The sequence below is a fragment of the Piliocolobus tephrosceles genome, chromosome 1, assembly GCF_002776525.5.
Source record: "Piliocolobus tephrosceles isolate RC106 chromosome 1, ASM277652v3, whole genome shotgun sequence".
NCBI lineage: Eukaryota > Metazoa > Chordata > Mammalia > Primates > Cercopithecidae > Piliocolobus > Piliocolobus tephrosceles.
This window is the reverse complement of record NC_045434.1, coordinates 208,764,696-208,785,960: the sequence shown is the minus strand read 5'-3', so window position 1 is coordinate 208,785,960 and position 21,265 is coordinate 208,764,696. Positions and strand designations below refer to the sequence as shown.

Below are 21,265 nucleotides of genomic sequence, written 5' to 3'. Positions count from 1 at the left end.
CCTAAGGGCCACTGATGGGAGATTTTCAGAGGCTAAGTCCCAGTGTTTTGTTTTGTTTTGTTTGTTTTTTTAACCATTTGGTTGATCCAATGCAACATGCTGCATGGAATACTGGCCTCCAGGCAAGTTTACCCAAAGCTCTGGAGATGATGAGTCCAGAACTGCGCCAACACAGACAGTAGCTAGGAAGGGACTCAGGAAGCGGGTGATGGAGAACAACCTGTCTGTACTTCAGAAGGAAAAATGATGCTGAGCAGAGAGACCATCACAACGGTACAAAGCAACTAATCCTTCCTCTACAAGTCGCTACTGCTTAGGATAAAGATCAGGGTCTGAGTTACGTCAACTCTAAGTTTTCCCAACAAACTTACCAAAATTAACAACAGACACCCTCTTCCCAGTTCTTAGCTTCTTCATGGGTCCATTTCAGCCACTATAACAGAATACCAGAGATTGAGTGGCTTACAAACAACAGATATTTATTTATTTCTCCCAGTTCTGCAGGCTGGAAGCCTGACATCTGGGTGCCAGCATGGTTGGGTTCTGGTGAGGGCCTGCTTCTCAGTTCACAGGCAGCTGATTTCTTGCTGCATCCTCAAGTGCTGGAGGGGTGAAGGAGCTTTCTGGGGCCACCTTTCATGAGGGCACTAATCTCACCATTTGGGCCCCATCCTCATGACATCATCTAAACCTAATCACCTCCCCAAAGCCCCACCTCCAAATACCATCACATTGGGGATTAGATTTCAACATACAAAATTTGGGGGGAAATAAACATTGTGTCTATTGCACTCGAGTTTATTAGTTCTCAGTATAACATCCCAAGGTTGCTGACGCCTATTATATAAAGATCAAAGTTCTCACTCTTGTGGTGAATGACCCAAATTTGAATCTCCACTGTTTGAGCTGCTGTTTCTTGGAAGGAAGGCAGATGCTTCATGATCTCCCAGTACAGGTCAGAAAAAAAGTGGCGCAAAATCATCTTTGCCATTGAAAAGCTACCAGTCTTCATATCTCCTGGGGGAGGATTTAGTCATCAGCTATGAAGCCCAACTCGGTCATCTTCTCCCCCAACACACACCTCAATCTGAGAGGCAGGTTATGCTGCAGGAATAATTCCCTCCATCCTTCCTGGGCTTCTCTGCTCTGCTGATTCTAAACTCTGAGATTGGTGGTCCCAGCAGGTGTACCCAGGGGCCAAGACATGGAACAGGCTCTGTTCCGTTCACGGCCAGTGGCCAGTGCTTTTCCATTTTCGGCATTTCCCTCTCTTCTTGGAGAGAGCTTCTGGTTCGGTGCTGGAGAGTAAGGAGCGGGAGGGAGGAGGTGGCTCACTCATCCTCGTCCTCGTCTTCATCCTCCGCATCTTTGTTGGGTGCACATCTCTGGAAGCACTGCACCACGGTGGCCAGGAAGAAGCTAGAGATGATGGCCGCGATGGACACAGCCACGCCAGAGAAGATGATGATGAAGAGGTCTGTGAGCGACAGGCTGAACCTACACTCGCTGAAGCTGGCCTCCGATAGCTCGCGTAGGGATATCCTCCTGCTCTCCATGGGCAGGGAGCACTGGATTTCATCAAGGCCTGAGAAAAGGCAGGCAGAGGAGAGACGGGTTTAGACTGCAGCTCAAGGTTGCCTAAAAGTTGACAAGGCAGGTGCTTACAAAGCTAGCAATATGCAAGCATCCTCCCAAAAATAAAAGGGGGAAAAAGACTAATTTAAATGGAATTTAAACTTAAAAAAAAAAAAAGCCTTAGAGTGATCACCATGGGAAAAACTAGAACGTGCTGGTCTTCATTGACCTATTTTCAGGGTTTTTTTTGGTTTTGTTTTGTTTTTTGAGACGGAGTCTGGCTCTGTCGCCCAGGCTGGAGTGCAGTGGCACGATCTTGTCTCACTGCAAGCTCCGCCTCCCGGGTTCACGCCATTCTCCTGCCTCAGCATCCCGAGTAGCTGGGACTACAGGCACCTGCTGCCACGACTGGCTAATTTTTGGTATTTTTCGTAGAGACAGGGTTTTACCGTGTTCGCCAGGATGGTCTCAATCTCCTGACCTTGTGATCTGCCCACCTCGGCCTCCCAAAGTTCTGGGATTACAGGTGTGAGCCACCGTGCCCAGCCTCTTTTTGTTTTGTTTTGTTTTGTTTTGTTTTGTTTTGTTTTGTTTTTATGAGATGGAATCTCTGTCGCCCAGGCCGGAGTGCAATGGCATGATCTCCACTCACCTCAACCTCCACCTCCTGGGTTCAAGTGATTCTCCTGCCTCCGCCTCCCGAGTAGCTGGGATTACAGGCATGCACCACCACACTTAATTTTAGTATTTTTAGTAAAGACAGCATTTCACCATGTTGGCCAGGCTGGTCTTGAACTCCTGACCTCAGGTGATCCACTCACCTCGGCCTCCGAAAGTGCTGGAATTACAGGCCTGAGCCACCGCGCCCAGTCAGGTTTAGTACTCTTTTGATTTTGAATTACTCAGTGCGGGGATGGAAGGGCACCATTATCTGTTTCAGGTTTAGGACCTCTGTAGACCCTAATCCAGACCCGGCTAGTAGCAGGGAGTGGAGGTTGGGGCAGATACAGTGGGATGGGTCAATGCCAATTAGTGGATGGACCCTCCACTCGGTAGTGCCATTTTCCAAGTTAGATACTATCCTCCTTTTCACTGTCCTCTGAGTGGAAGTGAAAGGAGAGTTAGCATGGCATTGTGGGAACTCCACAACCCCAAAAGGATTTTCCCTTGACAGGGGTGGAGAACATAAGGATGTATCTGAAGGTGGCCTTCAAATAGTACTTGGTACTTGGAAGCTTGGAGGAAGCTTCCATGTGCTTCAGAATCATCTAAAAACTGTTAAAACGCAGGTTCCGAGGCACCACCCATGGGGAATCTGATTCAGTAGGTATGGGCTGGGGCCCCAAACTCTGTATGTTTAATAGGTATTTTTAATAACCAGGTATTTCTGATGCTGTGTGAATCCTGAGGCCCACTTCAAGCAGCATTATTTTCTAGTTGTCAAGAGGAGGATGGGAAGGGATTTGAGAATTTCCAGGACACTCACTTCCACTAGGACCAGAGAAGCCCTTTTTTTTTTTTTTTAATTTATGTACTTACTTATTTTTGAGACAGAGTCTCGCTCTGTTGCCCAGGCTGGAGTGCAGTGGCACGATCAGGGCTCACCACAACCTCCACCTCCTGGGTTCAAGTGATTCTTGTGCCTCAGCCTCCCGAGTAGCTGCGATCACAGGTGTGCGCCACCATACCCAGCTAATTTTTGTATTGTTAGTAGAGATGAAGTTTCACCATGTTGGCCTGGCTGGTCTCAAACTCCTGGCCTCAAGTGATCTGCCCACCTCGGCCTCCCAAAGTGCTGGAATGACAGGTGTGAGCCACCGCACCTGGCCTTAGAGGAGCCCTTTAAAACTGTGTTTTGTATGTTAGGATTGTCTTCCCAGTTTCACTTGAAGAGTATCTGACTAATTTATGAAGACGTTTCAAACCCTGCAGCCTAGAAAAAGACCACAAGTGAGTGTGTGCTGAGCAAGAACTTTACAATTACTAACATATACATGCTACGTAGACCTTACCACAGGCCAGGCACTGCTCTAAGCATCTGGCTATATTGATTCATTTAATCCTTACAATCACTCCATGGGGGTATGTTCCATTATCCCCATTTTACAGACAGGGGAACAGGTTCAGAGTGGGAATGTAACTTGCCCAAAGCTGTACAGCCAGTAAGTGGCTGAGCCTGGACTACAAGTCAAGCAATCTGTCTCCAGAGACCTGGCCTGTAGCCACTATGTCTCCAAAAGGAAGAGAAAGGGGAAGAAAGCCAAGAAGAGAAGCGCCAGGGATGCAGGTGATGCAGACACAGGAAACTGATGCTTTCTTCCCGTGGCTGCCACCACATGCCAGTGACAGAAGCTGCCAGTCAGCTGGTGGTGTCCTAGCATAATGGGCTTATAACATTTTAGAGACACCTCCCGAGGATGGTTCCCTTACCACTAAACTACCGCTTTTGGGGAATCCCACCAGCCATCAAGTGTGGTAGAAGGCAGCTTTGAGAATTACAGACAGGTGGATTCTGTACCCTCCATCTACTCATATGAATCAAAAGGGAGACCTGCCTGAGATGTGAGAAACTGAGCACCATGAGAGGTGGCTCTCCATATGCTCATGTATTCATTTAATAAAATGTACTGGCTGGGTGTGGAGGCTCATGCCTGTAATCTCAGCACTTTGGGAGGCTGAGGTGGATGGATCACTTAAGGTCAGGAGTTCGGGACCAGCCTGGCCAACGTGGTGAAACCCTGTTTCTACTAAAAATACAAAAATTAGCCAGGCATGGTGGTATGTGGCTGTAATTCCAGCTACTCAGGAGGCTGAGGGATGAGAATCACTTAAACCCGGAAGGCGGAGGTTGCAGTGAGCCGAGATCACGCCACTGCACTCCAGCCTGGGTGACAGAGTGAGACTCCATCTCAAAAAAAAAAGAAGTATTGAAGATGGGGTTTCACCATGTTGCCCAGGCTTGAACTTGTACTTTTCCTGGGCCAAGGGGTTGGTGATATACAAGGCCACTAAGTCCTCTACCCTCAGAGAGTGTAAATTCTAGTTCAACAAGATAGACATTCATTTATGCCACCGATGTTTTTGAGTATTTGCCATGTACTAGGCCCTGGGGATACAGCAGAAAACAAAACAAAGCCTTCATGCAGCTTACATTTTAGACAATAAATGAATAGTTCAAGACATATGTAAAATGTTTAGGATGAAACATCAGGGTAGAATGATAAAGAAAGTCTGGGACAAATAATTGTCTTTAGAAGGGATAGTCAGGAGGTATTATTTCAGTTAAGGTTGAAAGGATGAGATGAACCAGCCATGAGAAGAACAAGGCAGAGACAAGAAGCTGGGAAAGAGGCCGGGTGTGGTGGCGCATGTCTACAATCCCAGCACTTTGGGAGGCCAAGATGAGAGACTCACTTGAGCTCAGGAGTTCGAGACCAGCCTGGGCAACACAGCAAGACCCTGTCTCCACAAACAATTTAAAATTTAGCCAGGTGTGGTGGTACACACCTGTAGTTCAAGCTACTCAGGAGGCTGAAGCAGGAGGATCATCTGAGCCTGGAAGACTGAGGCTATGATCACACCACTGCACTCTAGCCCAGACAACACAGTGAGACTCTGTGTCAAAAAAAAAAAAAAAAGTTGGGAAAGAGCTCAGCATTTGGGGAACACAAGGTAGCCAGGGGTAGCTTAGTGAACATAGGATAATTTAGCATTAGCTTAGGTGAGAAACACAGCATGTGTCGAGATGAAGCCCCTGATGCTTAAGGTCTCTGAATAAATATTATGAACAGAGCACCCCTCCCCATCCCCATTACCAGCCCTCCCTGGACATGAACCAAAGAAATAGCTTATGTGGTACAGAGCTGCTGAAGACTGTTTGTTACCAAGCATAATCATCCTGACTGATACACAATACAAGCTATGTTCAAATTCAAATGATGACCATGATTTTACAAACCTCAGTAATAAGAGAATGAGTGGTATTAGAATGCATAAAGAGCTCAGATCTTTTGTTTCTGATCTGGAAGATGAGAGAAAAATAAAGTAGTAGTAACTAATAGTCATGTTGCACTTACTATGTGCAGATCTTGTTCTAATCGCTACACATGTTTTTACTCACAACAATCTTATGAGGTTAAGTACTGTTATTATGCCCATTTCATGAATGAGAAAACTGAGAGCATTTGCATAGCTTGACTTTAGCAATATAGCTTCACAGTGATGAAGCCAGGATTTGAACCCAGCCATTTGGCTGTGGAAGCTTACTCTTATCCTTTGATTAACAAGGTGCCCTTTTCCCAGTGAGAATAGCCAGAGAGATGCAAGGACACCATGTTGATATGAAGCTCAACCGCCTTCAGCCACTGCGTGCTTCTGGCTTCGTTCAACTCTCAGGAAAACCTTCACCTACTCTCTTTTTTAGTGCTTCCAGGTTTCAAAAAGCTGACCCTTAACCCATTTCCAGCATCATGTGAAAATTGAAATGATGTCTTCACACCTCGCTAATTAGCAGGCTTCTGTCCTGCAAAAAGCAGCCCTGCTAATTACACAGCAACCCTGCAACCACCCTGGGGGGTTTTGTGTGTCTTTTCTTCTCCATCTCAGAAACTGAAGATAGAGGAATATTGTCTGAGCATCCTCCTTCCTTCTGTCCTGCCCCATCTTTTATGTAGTCTACAGCCAACCCATCGATGCTTCTGTCCCATGGGAACCATTGCCTAGCAACAAGACTCTGCTGTTCCCTCCTTTCCCGGAATCAGTGTCTGCTTTATATACCCAAGGAATTAGCTGGACCAGAGCTCTGCAGGCCTCCTCAATTTATACTTGATTACTGTTTTTGACTGGTTCTTTTTCTTAAAGAGACTAAACTTCTGTCTACTTCTGAGAATTTTAAATGTATTTGAATAAAACAGGAGAGCTTTATCTTTTCAAAAATAAAAATAAAAACGGGAGCACTTTAAAACAAAGTTATACTGGGTTTTTTTTTTTTTTTTTTTTTTTTTTTTTTGCAGACACTGATGTCTTCAATGAAAAAAACGGAAAAACATCAATCAACCTGCCTCCTAACAGCCCACCCCAGCCAAAAACGTTATGAAAATAAATAAGATGGACACCAACAGACTGTGTGAAGCAGACAGTTTCTAAAGCCAGCAGATTATTTGCAGCCTCCAAACAAGTGACAGATCATTATTTAGCTAGAGAAATTTTCTAGAAATCGTCATCTTCAGGAAGCGGTATCAACCGGAAAACAACCACAACCCAACAACGTAAGCCCACAGCGCCTGCCGTTTAAATCCAACCTTTGCAAGCCACGACTTCCCAAGTCAGTTCTGGTGCCTTGAGACTCATCTTGGCATCTTTGCAAAGTGACAGTTTTAGAAAATGTCATCTTACATTTCTCTGTGGCTAGAAGAAATGGACTTGTTTGGAAAATGGTGCACACAAGCCCACCAGGGGTGGGGACTTTGGAACAGCAGTGCTTAGTGGAGCTTTCTTGATAAGATCCACTGACTTGATGAGCTTTCATAGCTCACAAAGGGCAGAGAAATACGAAGAGTTAGACAAAGAGAGTCTGCCAGGCAGACAGGGCCCAGCACAAGGCTGAGGGTATTGCTACAAAAGCTGTCTACAAAGGCTGCGAAGCCAACAGCACAACTCTGGACTTGGCATAGGCAGATTCCAGGGTCCCATCTTCTCCCCTAGCGGACCCTTATTTAGACCAAGGTTTCTCAACTTGGCCATTACTGACATTTGGGACAGGATCATTTTTTGACATAGGGGCTGTCCTGTGTCCTGTAGGACGTTTAGCAGCATCCCTGCTGGCCTCCACCCACCAGATGCCAGCAGCACACCCCACCCAGTGTGACAATCAGAACTGTCTCCAGTCCGGGTGCAGTGGCTCATGCCTGTAATTCCAGCACTTTGGGAGGCCGAGGCGAGTGGATCACCTGAGGTTAGGAGTTCGAGACCATTCTGGCCAACGTGGCGAAACCCTGTCTGTACTAAAAATAGAAAAATTAGCCAGGCATGGTGGCACATGCCTGTAATCCCAACTATTTGGGAGGCTGAGGCAGGAGAATTGCTTGAACCCAGGAGGTGGAGGCTGCAGTGAGCTGAGATCATACCACTGCACTCCAGTCTGGATAACAAGAGTGAAACTCTATCTCAAAAAAAAAAAAAAAAAACTGTCTCCAGACACTGCTACATGTCTCCTGGATTGGGAAGGACAAAGCCACCTCAGTTGAGAATCACTGCTTTAGACGGAAATGCTCTACTAAGTATACAGCTATTACGTAGACTTTTAAATTTTTTTGTAAAGATGGGGTCTCGCTATATGGTTTGGCTGCGTCCTTACCCACATCTCACCTTGAATTATAATAATCCCCAACTGTTACGGTGGAGATAATTGAATCATGGGGTTGGTAGGTTTCCCTCAGACTGTTCTCCTGGTAGTGAGTAAGTCTCACTACCATGACGTTTCTATAAAGGGGAGTTCCCCTCTACCTGCGCTCTTGCCTGCCACCACGTAAGACATGAGTTTGCTCCTCATTCGTCTTCCACCATGATTGTGAGGCCTCCCCAGCCATGTGGAACTGTGAGTCCATTAAACCTCTTTCCTTTATAAATTACCCAGTCTCAGGTATGTCTTTATCAGCAGCATGAGAACGGACTAATACACCCAGGCTGGTCTCGAACTGCTGTTCTCAAGCAATCCTCCCACCTCAGCTTCCCAAAGCTCTGAGATTAAAGGCGTGAGCCACCAGGCCCAGCCATTAGGTGGCTATTATGGACTAAACATTTAGATCCCCAAAAGGCAGATGTGGAAGTCCTAGCCTCCAGTGTGATGGTAGTTGAAGGTGTGGCCTCTGGGAGGCAGTGAGGGTTAGATGAGATTAGGTAATTAGGGTGTGGACGTCCTGATGGGATTAGTGTTCTTCCTCCCCACCCCCCCCAAAAGATGGACTCTCACTCTGGAGTGCAGCAGCGCGATCTCGACTCACCACAACCTCTGCTTCCTGGGTTCAAGTGATTCTCTTGCCTCAGCCTCCCGAGTAGCTGGGATTACAGCTGTGTGCCACAAGGTCCTGTTAATTTTTTTTTGTATTTTTAGTAGAGACGGGGTTTCACCATGTTGGCCAGACTGGTCTCAAACTCCTGACCTCAAATGATCCACCCACCTTGGCCTCCCAAAGTGCTGGGACTACAGATGTGAGACACCACGTCTGGCCAGGGATTAGTGTTCTTATGGTTTTTTTTTTTTTTTTTGAGATGGAGTCTCGCTCTGTCACCCAGGCTGGAGTGCAGTGGCGCAATCTTGGCTCACTGCAAGCTCCACCTCCCGGGTTCACGCCATTCTCCTGCCTCACCCTCCAGAGTAGCTGGGACTACGGGCGCCCGCCACCATGCCTGGCTAATTTTTTTTTGATTTTTTTAGTAGAGACAGGGTTTCACCATGTTAGCCAGGATGGTCTTGATCTCCTGACCTCGTGATCCACCCACCTCGGCCTCCCAAAGTGCTGGGATTACAGGCGTGAGCCACCGTACCCGGCTAATGTATTCTTTTTTTTTTTTTTTTTTGAGATGGAGTCTCGCTCTGTCGCCCAGGCTGGGGTGCAGTGGCCGGATCTCAGCTCACTGCAAGCTCCACCTGCCAGGTTCCCACCATTCTCCTGCCTCAGCCTCCCGAGTAGCTGGGACTACAGGCGCCTGCCACCTTGCCCGGCTAGTTTTTTGTATTTTTTAGTAGAGACGGGGTTTCACCGTATTAGCCAGGATGGTCTCGATCTCCTGACCTCGTGATCCGCCTGCCTCGGCCTCCCAAAGTGCTGGGATTACAAGCGTGAGCCACCGCGCCCGGCCCCGGCTAATGTATTCTTATAAGAAGAGACACCAGAGAGCTCTCCCAATCTGTCTCTCACTTTCTTTCTCTCTCTCTCTCTCTGCCACGTGAGGACCCAGCAAGAAGGCGACCATGTGCAAGCCAGGAAGAGGGAGAGGGGCCTCTCCCAGCCCTGCTGGCACCCTGATCTCAGACTTCCACCATCCAGAACTGTGAGGAAATAAACGCCTGCTTGTTAAGCCACCAATCTATGGTGTTTTCTTATGGCAGCCTGAGAAGACTAAGATAGTAACCTTCTAAGACAGACCTATTTTTAGTCAATAAATAGACATTTAATTATTAAATGGCTTCCTTTAATTCATGCATTTAGCAAAACAGGTGAGGCTTCATGCTACATGCCATTCAGGATACAAAAGGAAGGAAGGGAGGATGGAAGGGAGGATGGAAGGGAGGCAGGGAGCGAGGGAGGAAGAGAGAGAGAAGTGGCCCTGGCCTCATGGAGCTTAGGTCTTACAAAAGAGGCATCAGGACACAGGCACAAAAGAGAACATTTTAAGTAGAAAGTGCAAAGCCCTGCCAGGCACAGTGGCTCACGCCTGTAATCCCAGCACTTTGGGAGGCCAAGGCCAGTGGATAGCCTGACACCCCGGGCAACATGGTGAAACCCCGTCTCTACTAAAAATACCAAAAAAACTAACCAGGTATGGTGGCGCACACCTCTAGTCCCAGCTGCTTGGGAGGCTGAGACAGGAGAATCTCTTGAGCCCCAGAGGCAAAGGTTGCAGTGAGCCGAGATCGCGCCACTGCACTCCAGCTTGGGCTACCAAGTAAGAGTCTGTCTCAGAAAAAAGAAAGTGTAAAGCCCCACAGGAGAGGTCAAGTGCAAGCCCAGAGGGGGCTTTGGGGGCTGGACCAGCAGGACAGTGGAAGGACGGGCTGGCAGGCGGCATGTGGAGGTAAAGATGGGACCCCTGCAATGTTCCTGCTTGACCTTGGAATGTTCTTTTCCTGACCCATCCCTTCAGCTGTCTGAGTTAAGAATACCGAAGGAAAGCCAATACTTCACAGCACCTGGTGTGTGCCTGGCACACTTGAAGCTTCACAGAACGTACTCGCCTTGTTTATTCCTCAGGCCAACCCGATCGGAAGGCCACTGCAAGTATCCCCATCTTACAGCTGACCAAACTGAGGCACAGAGAGGGCAAGTCACTCGCCCGAGGCCACGCAGCAGGGAAATGCCAGAGCTGGGCCTGACCCCAGCTGGTCTGGCTCTGCAGCTTGGCCACTGCATCGTGCCTCCTACTCTCCCAGGCACGAGACCCAGGGCTGCACCAGCCTGGCCCAGCCCCTCCCAACAAGCCCCTTCGAGGCACAGTGTCTTTTTTTTTAATTTTAATTTTATTAATTAATTTATTTTATTTTGAGACAGAGTCTTGCTCTGTAGCCCAGGCTGGAGTGCAGTGGTATGATCTCGGCTCACTGGAACCTCTGCCTCCCGAGCTCAGGCAATTCTCCTGCCTCAGCCTCCCGAGTAACTGGGATTACAGGTGCCTGCCACCACCCCCAGCTAATTTTTGTATTTTTAGTAGAGATGGGGTTTCACCATGTTGACCAGGCTGGTCTCGAACTCCTGACCTCAGGTGATCCACCTGCCTCGGCCTCCCATAGTGCTGGGTGAAGCCACTGAGCATCCAGGGAGCAGAGTTCCTGGAAACCCTTGTCAGAAGGGCTTCCTGGATGCCCTGAAAAACAGAATGGAGAGATGCTGCCCATGTTAGGGTTAGGACGGACCCTAGGCTGGGCCACTGTACCACCTGGTGCCTGTGTGACCCTGGGCCAGGCCCAGCCACCCTGAGAGCCACCTGGAGATGACACTGTGAACATGAAACAAGGGAATATCTGAAAAGCTCTCACCACAGTACCTGGCCACACACGTACCCAAGAACCCTGTGGTTAGCATTGTTCAGATTTTTGAAGTTGCAGACTGAGCCTGCATCTGACTCCAGATATATGAGGAGAGTGCCCGTATTAGGGTGCTCCAGAGAAACAGAACCAACAGGGAGGAGAGGAGCGGGGAGTGGAGGAGCAGGGAGGAGTGCAGAGGCGAGGGGAGAAGAGGGGAGAGGGAGCGAGCAGGTGTGCGTGCGTGCGTGCGTGCGTGCGTGTGTGTGTAGAGAGACTTATTGTAAGTACCTCTAGTCATTCCTCTGCTCAACAACCCTCAGTGGCTCCCCATCGCTCTTAAAATGAAATCCACAGTCCGTATCACCCCTGCTAAACCCCTCCACTCTGCCTTGCTTGCTGTTCCTCAGACACCCCGGCAGAGGCCACCCTCAGGGCCTCTGCACCTGCCTGCTGTGCCTGGCTCACTCCTTGCCTTTCTTCAGGTGACTCTAGGCAGTCACCTTCTCAAAGAGGCCTCCCTGCCTCCATTCAAAGCAGGTGCTCTCCCCACCCCATCATCCTCCATCTCCCCCTTCCCTCTTTAGTTTTCTCTGCGCAGGTATTTCTTTTCTGCCTCCCTGTTCCTCCCCCACCCCCATGTCGGCTATGTGAGGTCCAGCATTTTGTTTTGCTCCCTGCTGTATACCTAGGACTAGAACTTGTAAATGATATTTTTGAATCAACATATGAATAAAGACAGGATCAGAGAACATGGCTTAGATGTGTGGCCACAAAGGAGTTCTGAAGCCAGCTCCCCTATCAGACAGACGGATCCCCAGTGGCCGGCGGTGCTGGACCGGCACAGGCCCCTGCCTTCCAGGACAAAAGTTCTTTCCCCCAAATTCACCAGCAGGTAACCTGCAACTCTCTGGAGGAGAGAGAAGCTGTGTATGTTTTCATGCTTTCCTCTCTTGGGAGGCGGAAATTCTCATTGATCGAGTGGAAACAGAGTGGAGATGCATCAGCCAACCTCTCCGGTTGCCAGATATTCTTCTAAGCACTCTGCATTTCCTGCCCGCCTTTAGTCTACGAAACAAATTCTGCGGCTGGTCCTGGGATGATCCTGGTTCACAGATAAGCAAACTGAACAGTTATGTTACCTGCTTGAGGTTATCCAGCTAAGAATGGAAGAGCCAGGATCTAGAATCAGGTGATCTCACCCTAGTGCCTATGCAGTTAGCCGGTACCCTTTCCTGTTGCCTTAAGAATGCTTGCACAGGCCGGGCGCAGTGGTTCACACCTGTAATCCCAGCACTTTGGGAGGCTGAGGCAGGCGGATCACTTGAGGTCGGGAGTTCAAGACCAGCCTGACCAACATAGAGAAACCGTGTCTCTACCAAAAATACAAAATTAGCCAGGCGTGATGGTGCATGCCTGTGATCCCAACTACTCAGGTGGCTGAGGCAGGAGAATCGCTTGAACCCGAGAGGCAGAGGTTGTGATGAGCCGAGATTACGCCATTGTACTCCAGCCTAGGCAACAAAAGCAAAACCTTGTCTTAAAAAAAAAAAAAGAAGAAGAAGAAGAATGCTTGCACAAGTTATTGCCAGGACACTAAGACCCAGAGGGTCCTATAATTATGCCAAAGCTGCACAATGTCTTGTCAACCTGGTTTGGGGCCCGTGCTACCTCCATTGGTGGCCTGAGCCTGGAGTACTCAGGGCAAAGAGCACTAAAAGGTCATCCTAGGAGGGTTGCATGCTGTGTTTGTTTTTTGGGCTGCTGTTACAAAGTCCCACAAACTGAGGGGCTTCAAACAAATTTATTATCTCATAGTTTTGGAGGCCAGAATTCTGAAATCAAGGTGTCAGCCAGGCTGGGCTCCCTCCGAAGGCTCTGGGGAGAATCCTTCCTGGCCTCCTCCAGCTTCTGGTGGTTCCTTTTTTTTTTTTTTTTTTTTGAGATGGAGTCTCGCTCTATCCCCAGGCTGGAGTGCAGTGGTGCAATCTCAGCTCACTGCAACCTCTGCCTCCCAGGTTCAAGCGATTCTCCTGCCTCAGCCTCCCGAGTAGGTGGGATTACAGGTGCCCGCCACCATGCCCAGCTAATTTTTGTATTTTTAGTAGAGATGGGCTTTCATCATGTTGGCCAGGATGGTCTCAAACTCTTCTGGTGGTTCTTGACATCCTTTGGCTTATGCCTGCCTCTCCCTCTGTCTCCATATGGCCTTTGCTCTGAGTCTCCAATTCGTAAGTCTCCCTCTGCCTTTCCCTTACAAGGACATCTGCCATTGGATTTGGGACAGTCCTACCCTCAATCCAGGATGACCTCATCTCCAGATCCTTCATTTAATTACATTTGCCAAGACCCTTTTTCCAAAAACAGGTCACATTCAGAGGCGCCAAGGCTTAGGACTTGGACAAGCCTTTTCAGGGGATGCAGTTCAACCCACTATAGGTATCACATATTTCATAGCCACCTGTTGCCCCCTGGCTTCTCCCCCTTCATCTCTCCTGAGGCAAATGCTTTTGGGGCAATCACTTCTCACCCATTAAATATGTCTTGGTGCAGCATTTTTTTGGTTTTTTTTTTGTTTTGTTTTTTTTGAGACAGGGTCTCACTCTATCACCCAGGCTGGAGTGCAGCGGCATGGTCATGGCTCACTGCAACCTCTACCTCCTGGGTTCAGCCAATCTTCCCACCTCAGCCTCTCAAGCCACTGGGGCTACAGGCACGCGCCACCACACCGGGCTAATTTTTGTATTTTTAGTAGAGACGAGATTTCGCCATGTTGCCCAGGCTGGTCTTGAACTCCCGGACTCAAGTGATCCACCTGCCTCAACCTCCTAAAGTGCTGGGATTACAGGTGTGAGCCACTGCACCTAGCCTAACTTTCTTAAAATGTGTGGCCCTCTCCTGGCATAGAGGTTGGTACCCAACCCACACTGAGCCAGAGTCTGTCTGTCCCAGGACACTGAGTCTTGGGTGGATTGACTGAATAGAAGGCTGGAACCCGTTCAGTCCAGCCAGCAGCCCCGCCCTGGAGAAACTGTCCATTCGTTCTGCGTTCCCCACCTGCAGAGCTACCCCATTCTCTTCTGAGCCTGCCTCTCCAGGCTTCTCTTCAGTTCTGTGAACTATCTGACATCCCTGCAACAAATTCCTTCCCTCCCTCCATTAGACAGAGTTGGCTTCTGTTTATGCTCAAGACACCCAACTGATGGATTCTAGGACAATGGAATTCAAGAACGAATTGGGCTCCTGTCCTAACTGTCAGCCTTTGTCCCACAGCCACAGATCATTTAACTGGGTCCTGTTGTTCTATAAAACCACGTGCGTGGTGGCACGAGGGCTTCGGGAGGCAGCGGGAGTCATGCGGCTCACCTCCCCACAATGGGCAGGCTCAACTACTGGGAAGTTGACTTCCTACCTTTCGTCTTGTGATGGGTCTACCTCCAACCCAGTGAAACCAAAGTGGGCTCCATCTCGTTCTGGCCTAGGCAGAACAGGGTCCGCAGCGCCCTCCCCTTATAACCACGACTTCCTTCTCTTCCAGGGCACATTCAGAAGAGACAGGCATCTCCCTTGTGCAGGGCGGCTCGGTGGCCTGCCTGTCACCACCTGTCTGGACTCCCTCCCCCTGAGTGATGAATTCTCCCCAGAAGCTGACACCTGAGCTGGAGAGGGTGAGGAGCTGCCATTCTCCAGAAATAGACAGTGACACAGCGGATGTTAGATTGAGATTAATCTCTTGCACCGGACCAGACCCTTGCCAACAAACAGGCCTGTAGCCAGAGGATCTCTCAGGGCCTTTCCCCTCATCTGGCCTCCTGGGAACTGCGTAACTTAGATTAACAACAGGCTCTGGTAAGCACTTTTTGTCATTAAAAATATATTTTTTGTTTTCCTAACTCCACTTATTAGGCAAAGCTCACATATATACTGAGACAATAAAAATAATCAAAGAGAAGGTAGAATTTAAAAAAAAACAGTTAACACTTGGCTTATACCTTTCTAGATTGTGTGTGTGTGTGTGGTGTGTGTGTATGTATGTACATAAAAATACCAAGTAGAAATATAGTCCACCACTCTGTCGGATAATCATACTAGGAACATCTTTCCATTCAACAAATATAAAATATCATTTTTAATGGCTGCAGGGTATTTTACTGTGTAGATGAGCCATGATTTACTTACCCAACCCCAGGATGTTTCCAGTTTTCTCTCTTAGAACTAATGCTTAATCCCAGCACTTTGGGAGGCCGAGACAGCCGGATCACGAGGTCAGGAGATCGAGACCATCCTGGCTAACATGGTGAAACCTCGTCTCTACTAAAAATAGAAAAACTAGCCAGGCGAGGTGGCGGGCGCCTGTAGTCCCAGCTACTCGGGAGGCTGAGGCAGGAGAATGGCGTAAATCCGGGAGGCGGAGCTTGCAGTGAGCTGAGAGCCAGCCACTGCACTCCAGCCCGGGGGACAGAGCGAGACTCCGCCTCAAAAAAAAAAAGAACTAATGCTGCTATGAACAGCCTTGCACACATTTTTTTTCTTTTTTCTGAGACGGAGTCCTGCTCTGTCACCTAGGCTGGAGTGCAGTGGTGGTGGGATCTCAGCTCACTGCAACCTCCGCCTCCCGGGTTCAAGCAATTTTTCTGCCTCAGCTCCTGAGCAGCTGGAATTACAGGCACTTGCCACCATGCCTGGCTAATTTTTGTATGTTCAGTAGAGACGGGGTTTTACCACATTGGCCAGGCTGGTCTTGAACTCCTGATCTCGTGATCCGCCTGCCTCGGCCTCCCAAAGTGCTGGGATTACAGGCATGAGCCACCGCAACTGGCTGAACACATTCTTAATTATTTCCCCAGGATACATTTCCACAAGTTGAAGGTTGTGGGTGAGTCCTTGAACTTGTGCCAACACTGGATTTTGTCACTCTTTCATCTTTATCAATCTGATAAGCCATGAAAGGGTATATTGTTGATTTGGTTTGCATTTATCTGATTATCAGGAGAGCTGAACGTTGTATTACGTGCTTACTGGAAACTTGGATGTGTCCTTCTGTGAACTGCCAGCCCAGGAGCTGTGACATGAGCTTTGCAAGTCTTCCCAAGGTGAGAGGCCATTGTGCAAAATGGGAATTGGAGGGAAATATGGTGGATCCAGCCCACCCAACCCCACCCATTTCCACAAACTTCAACTTGTGGGAATGTGTCTTGGGGAAATCATGAAGAATGTGGGCAAGGCTGTTCACAGCAGCATTGCTTCTAGGAGAGAAAACTGGAAACGTCCCGGGGTTGAGAAAGTAAATCGTGGCTCATCTACACAATAAAATACTCTACAGCCATTACTGCAGCTATAACTTCCAGGGAAGGCAGGTTCTTCCTCCCATGGCCTAGAGGAAGGAGCAACATGGAAGGTTCTCCAGGGACCACTGGGCATTGGTCCCTCTGCTCTTGGCAAGAGCTTACTACTCCCCTTCCCCTTACTTCTGCCTTCCCCTCCCTGGCTAAGAGAGCCCAGCCTATGCTGGTAGAATACCTTCCCCTGCCCTCCCTGCCAGCCTCCAGGAACTGCAATCCCAAAGGCCCAGGAAATAACAGCAGCTTTTTGGCCTTTCAGGCCACAGCCAGCCTTGGTTTCACAGTATCGTAGAGGATCTGAAGCCACCTTTGGTATCTCTCACTTCCCCTCCCTCCCTACCCCTCTCCCTCATTTTACAGATGAGAGGCCCAGAGAACTTGGGCAATTTGTCTAAGGTCACTTGGAGTCTAGACTGGAACGCAGGTCTCCTGACTCCCTGTGTAGTGCTCTGCCCAGGTACCAGGTCCTTAATTTGCCCTGAGCATCTGGGGAAGCTGCATGTGCTACAGTCGCTGCTGCAGCTGCTTCAAGCCGCAGAAAAATGTTATTCGTAAGGAGGCAGCTGAGAGGGGACCGCAGGGCTTTGCTCCTCTCCTGGGGACACAGGTGCCAGGAACACCAGCTCTAATTTCTGATAGTGCTGACCTGTGTTCTCCACCACCACTTCCATTAAATATCGACAGTTGCATAGGGGAAAAATTCCCAATTAAACTCCCGTCTCGTCTCCACCGCAGACACTTCGTCTGATTGAGTAATAAGCTGATTTTGCTAAGAGGAAGCTGCATCTGCAGCTTTGGGTCAAGGGCTCACCCTGGCTTGTCCTGGCTCCACAGAGTGTGTTCTGTAGAAGGGGCAGTGCAGTAACAGGGACCCTGCACCAGGGGTGTGACCTGTGTCTGAATGCCACACGCTAGCCTGAGTCCCACCCCTCATCTTAAAACACTGACATCAGTCACACACATAAGCGAGGAAAACCGACTGACCGTTCATGTGATTTTTGTAATCCGTCCTTCCCCTGGTAAGAAACGAGCAGAGGATGATCATAGAATTTTCTTTGTTTGTTTTTGAGACAGAGTCTCGCTCTGTCGCCCAGGCTGGCACGCATTGGTGCAACCTTGGCTCACCGTAACCTCTGCCTCTCGAGTTAAAGCAATTCTCCTGCCTCAGCGTCCTGAGTAGCTGGAATTACAGGCACCTGCCACCATGCCTGGCTAATTTTTGTATTTTTAGTAGAGACGAGGTTTCACCATGTTGGCCAGGCTGGTCTTGAACTCCTGACCTCAAGTGATCTGCCTGCCTCAACCTCCTAAAGTGCTGGGATTATAGGCATGAGCCACTGTGCCTGGCCTTATAGATAATTATACTCTTGGGAAGGAAGCAAGAGTTTCCACTATTCCCACTGATGTCACCATCACCCCGTCATCTCAACCATCCCTGCCACTGCTGCTCCCATCACCTCCCCATGTCCACCCCCACCCCCACCCACTCCATCATCCAAAATAAACACTTCCTATGAGTTGAGCCCTAGGCCGAGTACTAGGGAACTAACCTGTGTCTGGTGACTACAGATGATCTGGTTAGAGAGAACCTTCTGGCTAGGCAGCGTGAGGAAATCCAGGAATGGTCCACGAGTCTCGTACCTCCCATAGGCTGTCATGGTGCTCAGAGCTCCACACGGCCTCTGGATGGTCAGGCACCCACTGTGGCTCCCTCCCAGGCCTGCCCTTCTAAAGTCTCCATTGTCCCAAGTTCATCTGCAATGGTGGGCTCACCGGCACGCTGGAAGCAGAGATGTGTTGTGTGTCTCAGGATATGCAGGGGTGTATGTTCCCTCCCATGACACTGTCAAGCAGGCATCCTAATGGGAAGTAACATTTCTAGAAACTCCTGCTATTTACCAGGAACTACAATGAGGACTTCCCAGTTACCATTTAACCCCCTTGCCCAACAACCCTTCAGGGCATTGGTTCTCTGCTAGGGGTGATCTTGCCCATCAGGGGGATCTGTCAATGTCTGGAGACATTTTTGGCTGTCACCCTGGGTGGGGCGCCAGTAGCATCTGGAAGGTGGAAGACAAGGATGCCATGGAACATCCCATGCTGCACAAGACAGCACGCACAACACGGAAGTAGCCAGCCTCACTCACACAGCAGCTGTGCTGAGTGTGAGATGCCCTGCCTTGGGGTATTTTTTAAATCCAGTTCAAAAATTTTCATTTTTCATTTTTTAGACAGGGTCTTCCTCTGTCGCCCAGGCTGGAGTGCAGTGGCATGATCTCAGCTCACTGCAGCCTCAACCTCTTGGGCTCAGGCGATCCTCCCACCTCAGCCTCCCGAGTGACTGGGATGACAGTCACGTGTGACCCCACTCCTGGCTAATTTTTTGTATTTATTTGTAGAGATAGGGTTTAGCCATGTTGCCCAGGTTGGCCAAAACAAATTTTTTTTTTTTTTTTTTTTTTTGAGATAGAGTCTTGCTCTGTCACCCAGGCTGGAGTGCAGTGGTACAATCTCGGCTCACTGCAAGCTCCACCTCCCGGGTTCACGCCATTCTCCTACCTCAGCCTCCCGAGTAGCTGGGACTACAGGCGCCTGCCACCACGCCCGGCTAATTTTTTGTATTTTTAGTAGAGACGGGGTTTCACTGTGTTAACCAGGATGGTCTCGATCTCCTGACCTCGTGAACTGCCCGCCTCGGCCTCTCAAAGTGCTGGGATTATAGGCATGAGCCACCATGCCCGGCCCCAAAAATAATTTTAATTGTGGTAAAATTTATAACACAACAATGTGAAGGTAGCTTCATGCTAGAGAAACAAACTGTCCACTTGAAAATGGCTAAGATGATATATTTAAATCTTAGCTATTTTCTTTTTTTTTTTTTTAGACGGAGACTCGCTCTGTCACTCAGGCTGGAATGCAGTGGTAACATCTCAGCTCACTGCAACCTCTGCCTCCCAGGTTCAAGTGATTCTCCTGCCTCAGCCTCCAGAGTAGCTGAGATTACAGGTGTGTGCCACCATGCTCAGCTAATTTTTGTATTTTTAGCAGAGACGGGGTTTCATCATGCTGGCCAGGCTGGTCTCGAACTCCTGACCTCAGGTGATCCACCTGCCTCAGCCTCCTAAAGTGCTGGGATTACAGGCGTGAGCCCCAGCGCCCAGCCAAATCTTAGCCATTTTCAGGTGGAGAGTTTCTCTAGCGTTGTTACATTTACATCGTTGTACAATCATCACCACCATCCACCTCCAGAACTCCTTCCATCTTCCCAAACTGAAAGTCTGTCCACATTAAATACTAACTCCCCATTCCCCCTCCTCCCAGGCACAGGCAAATATTATTCTACTTTCTCTTCTATGAGTTTGACTATTCTAGGTACTGCATAGAAGTGAAATCATACAATATTTGTCCTTTTGTGATTAATTTCACATAGAATAATGTCCTCAAGGTTCATCCATGTTGTAGTGCATGTCAGAATTCCCTTGCTTTTTAAGGCTGCACAATAATCCATTTCATGGATAGACAATATGTTGTTTTTACATTTAATTGGAGGAAAAATATCATGTAAAAAATAGAGAAAATTTTCATTCTTAAAAAAAGCACTTTTGGCTGGGTGCGGTGGCTCATGCTTGTAATCCCAGCACTTTGGGAGGCCGAGGCAGGTGGATCACCTGAAGTCAGGAGTTCAAGACCAGCCTGGTCAACATGGCGAAACCCTATCTCTACTAAAAATACGAAAATTAGCCGGGCGTGGTGGTGGCAGGTGCCTGTAATCCCAGCTGTTCGGGAGACTGAGAAAGGAGAATCGCTTGAACCTGAAAGGCGGAGGTTGCAGTGAGCGGAGATCGCACCACTGCACTCCAGCCTGGCCGACAGAGCGAGACTCCATCTCAAAAAGAAAAAAAAAGGGGGGGACTTTTAAAAAACATACCATTACCCAGCCCTGAAACTCTGTGAATTCTTCTCTTACTCTTCCAGGACCTGTTTGGCACCTCTGTAGACCCAGCAGATCTCAAAGTGCAGACAAGCCAACATAACATAGCATTCACAATTGTATCATAAAAGATGTAACGCATCTCTGCTCTGCCACTCCCCTCTCTCCTCTGACCCAGGCCTAACCTCTGACCACGCGAGGCCTGTCTCTTTTGGGAGTTCCCTGGGAGCCACGCTGTCCCTGGGATGGGATTCTCCCTCTGTCTCTGTGCTGTGTGTGAGTTATTCCACGGATATCTTCCTGTGAATGCAGGCATCTCACCCTCAGCTCACGAAGTGCTCTCTATGCTTCAAATAGCTGCAAAACAATTTACCAATAAAAGTAATTCTGGGCCGGGCGCGGTGGCTCAAGACTGTAATCCCAGCACTTTGGGAGGCCGAGACGGGCGGATCACGAGGTCAGGAGATTGAGACCATCCTGGCTAACATGGTGAAACCCCGTCTCTACTAAAAAATACAAAAAAACTAGCCGGGCGAGGTGGCAGGCGCCTGTAGCTCCAGCTACTCGGGAGGCTGAGACAGGAGAATGGCGTAAACCCAGGAGGCGGAGCTTGCAGTGAGCTGAGATTCAGCCACTGCACTCCAGCCTGGGCGACAGAGCGAGACTCCGTCTCAA

At 48.9% G+C, this 21,265-nt stretch overlaps 1 protein-coding gene across 1 annotated transcript in view; it reads right to left on the bottom strand.

Moving 5' to 3' along the window:
• Positions 1–462: 462 nt before the first annotated feature.
• The window catches only part of LRRC38 (leucine rich repeat containing 38), a 42,057-nt gene continuing 21,254 nt past the window's right edge, over positions 463–21,265 (bottom strand). Inside the window, exon 2 of the mRNA XM_023195280.2 lies at positions 463–1,585. Within this exon, the coding sequence (XP_023051048.1) occupies positions 1,332–1,585 (254 nt within the window). The 3' untranslated portion in view covers positions 463–1,331. The remainder of the gene's footprint in view (positions 1,586–21,265) is intronic.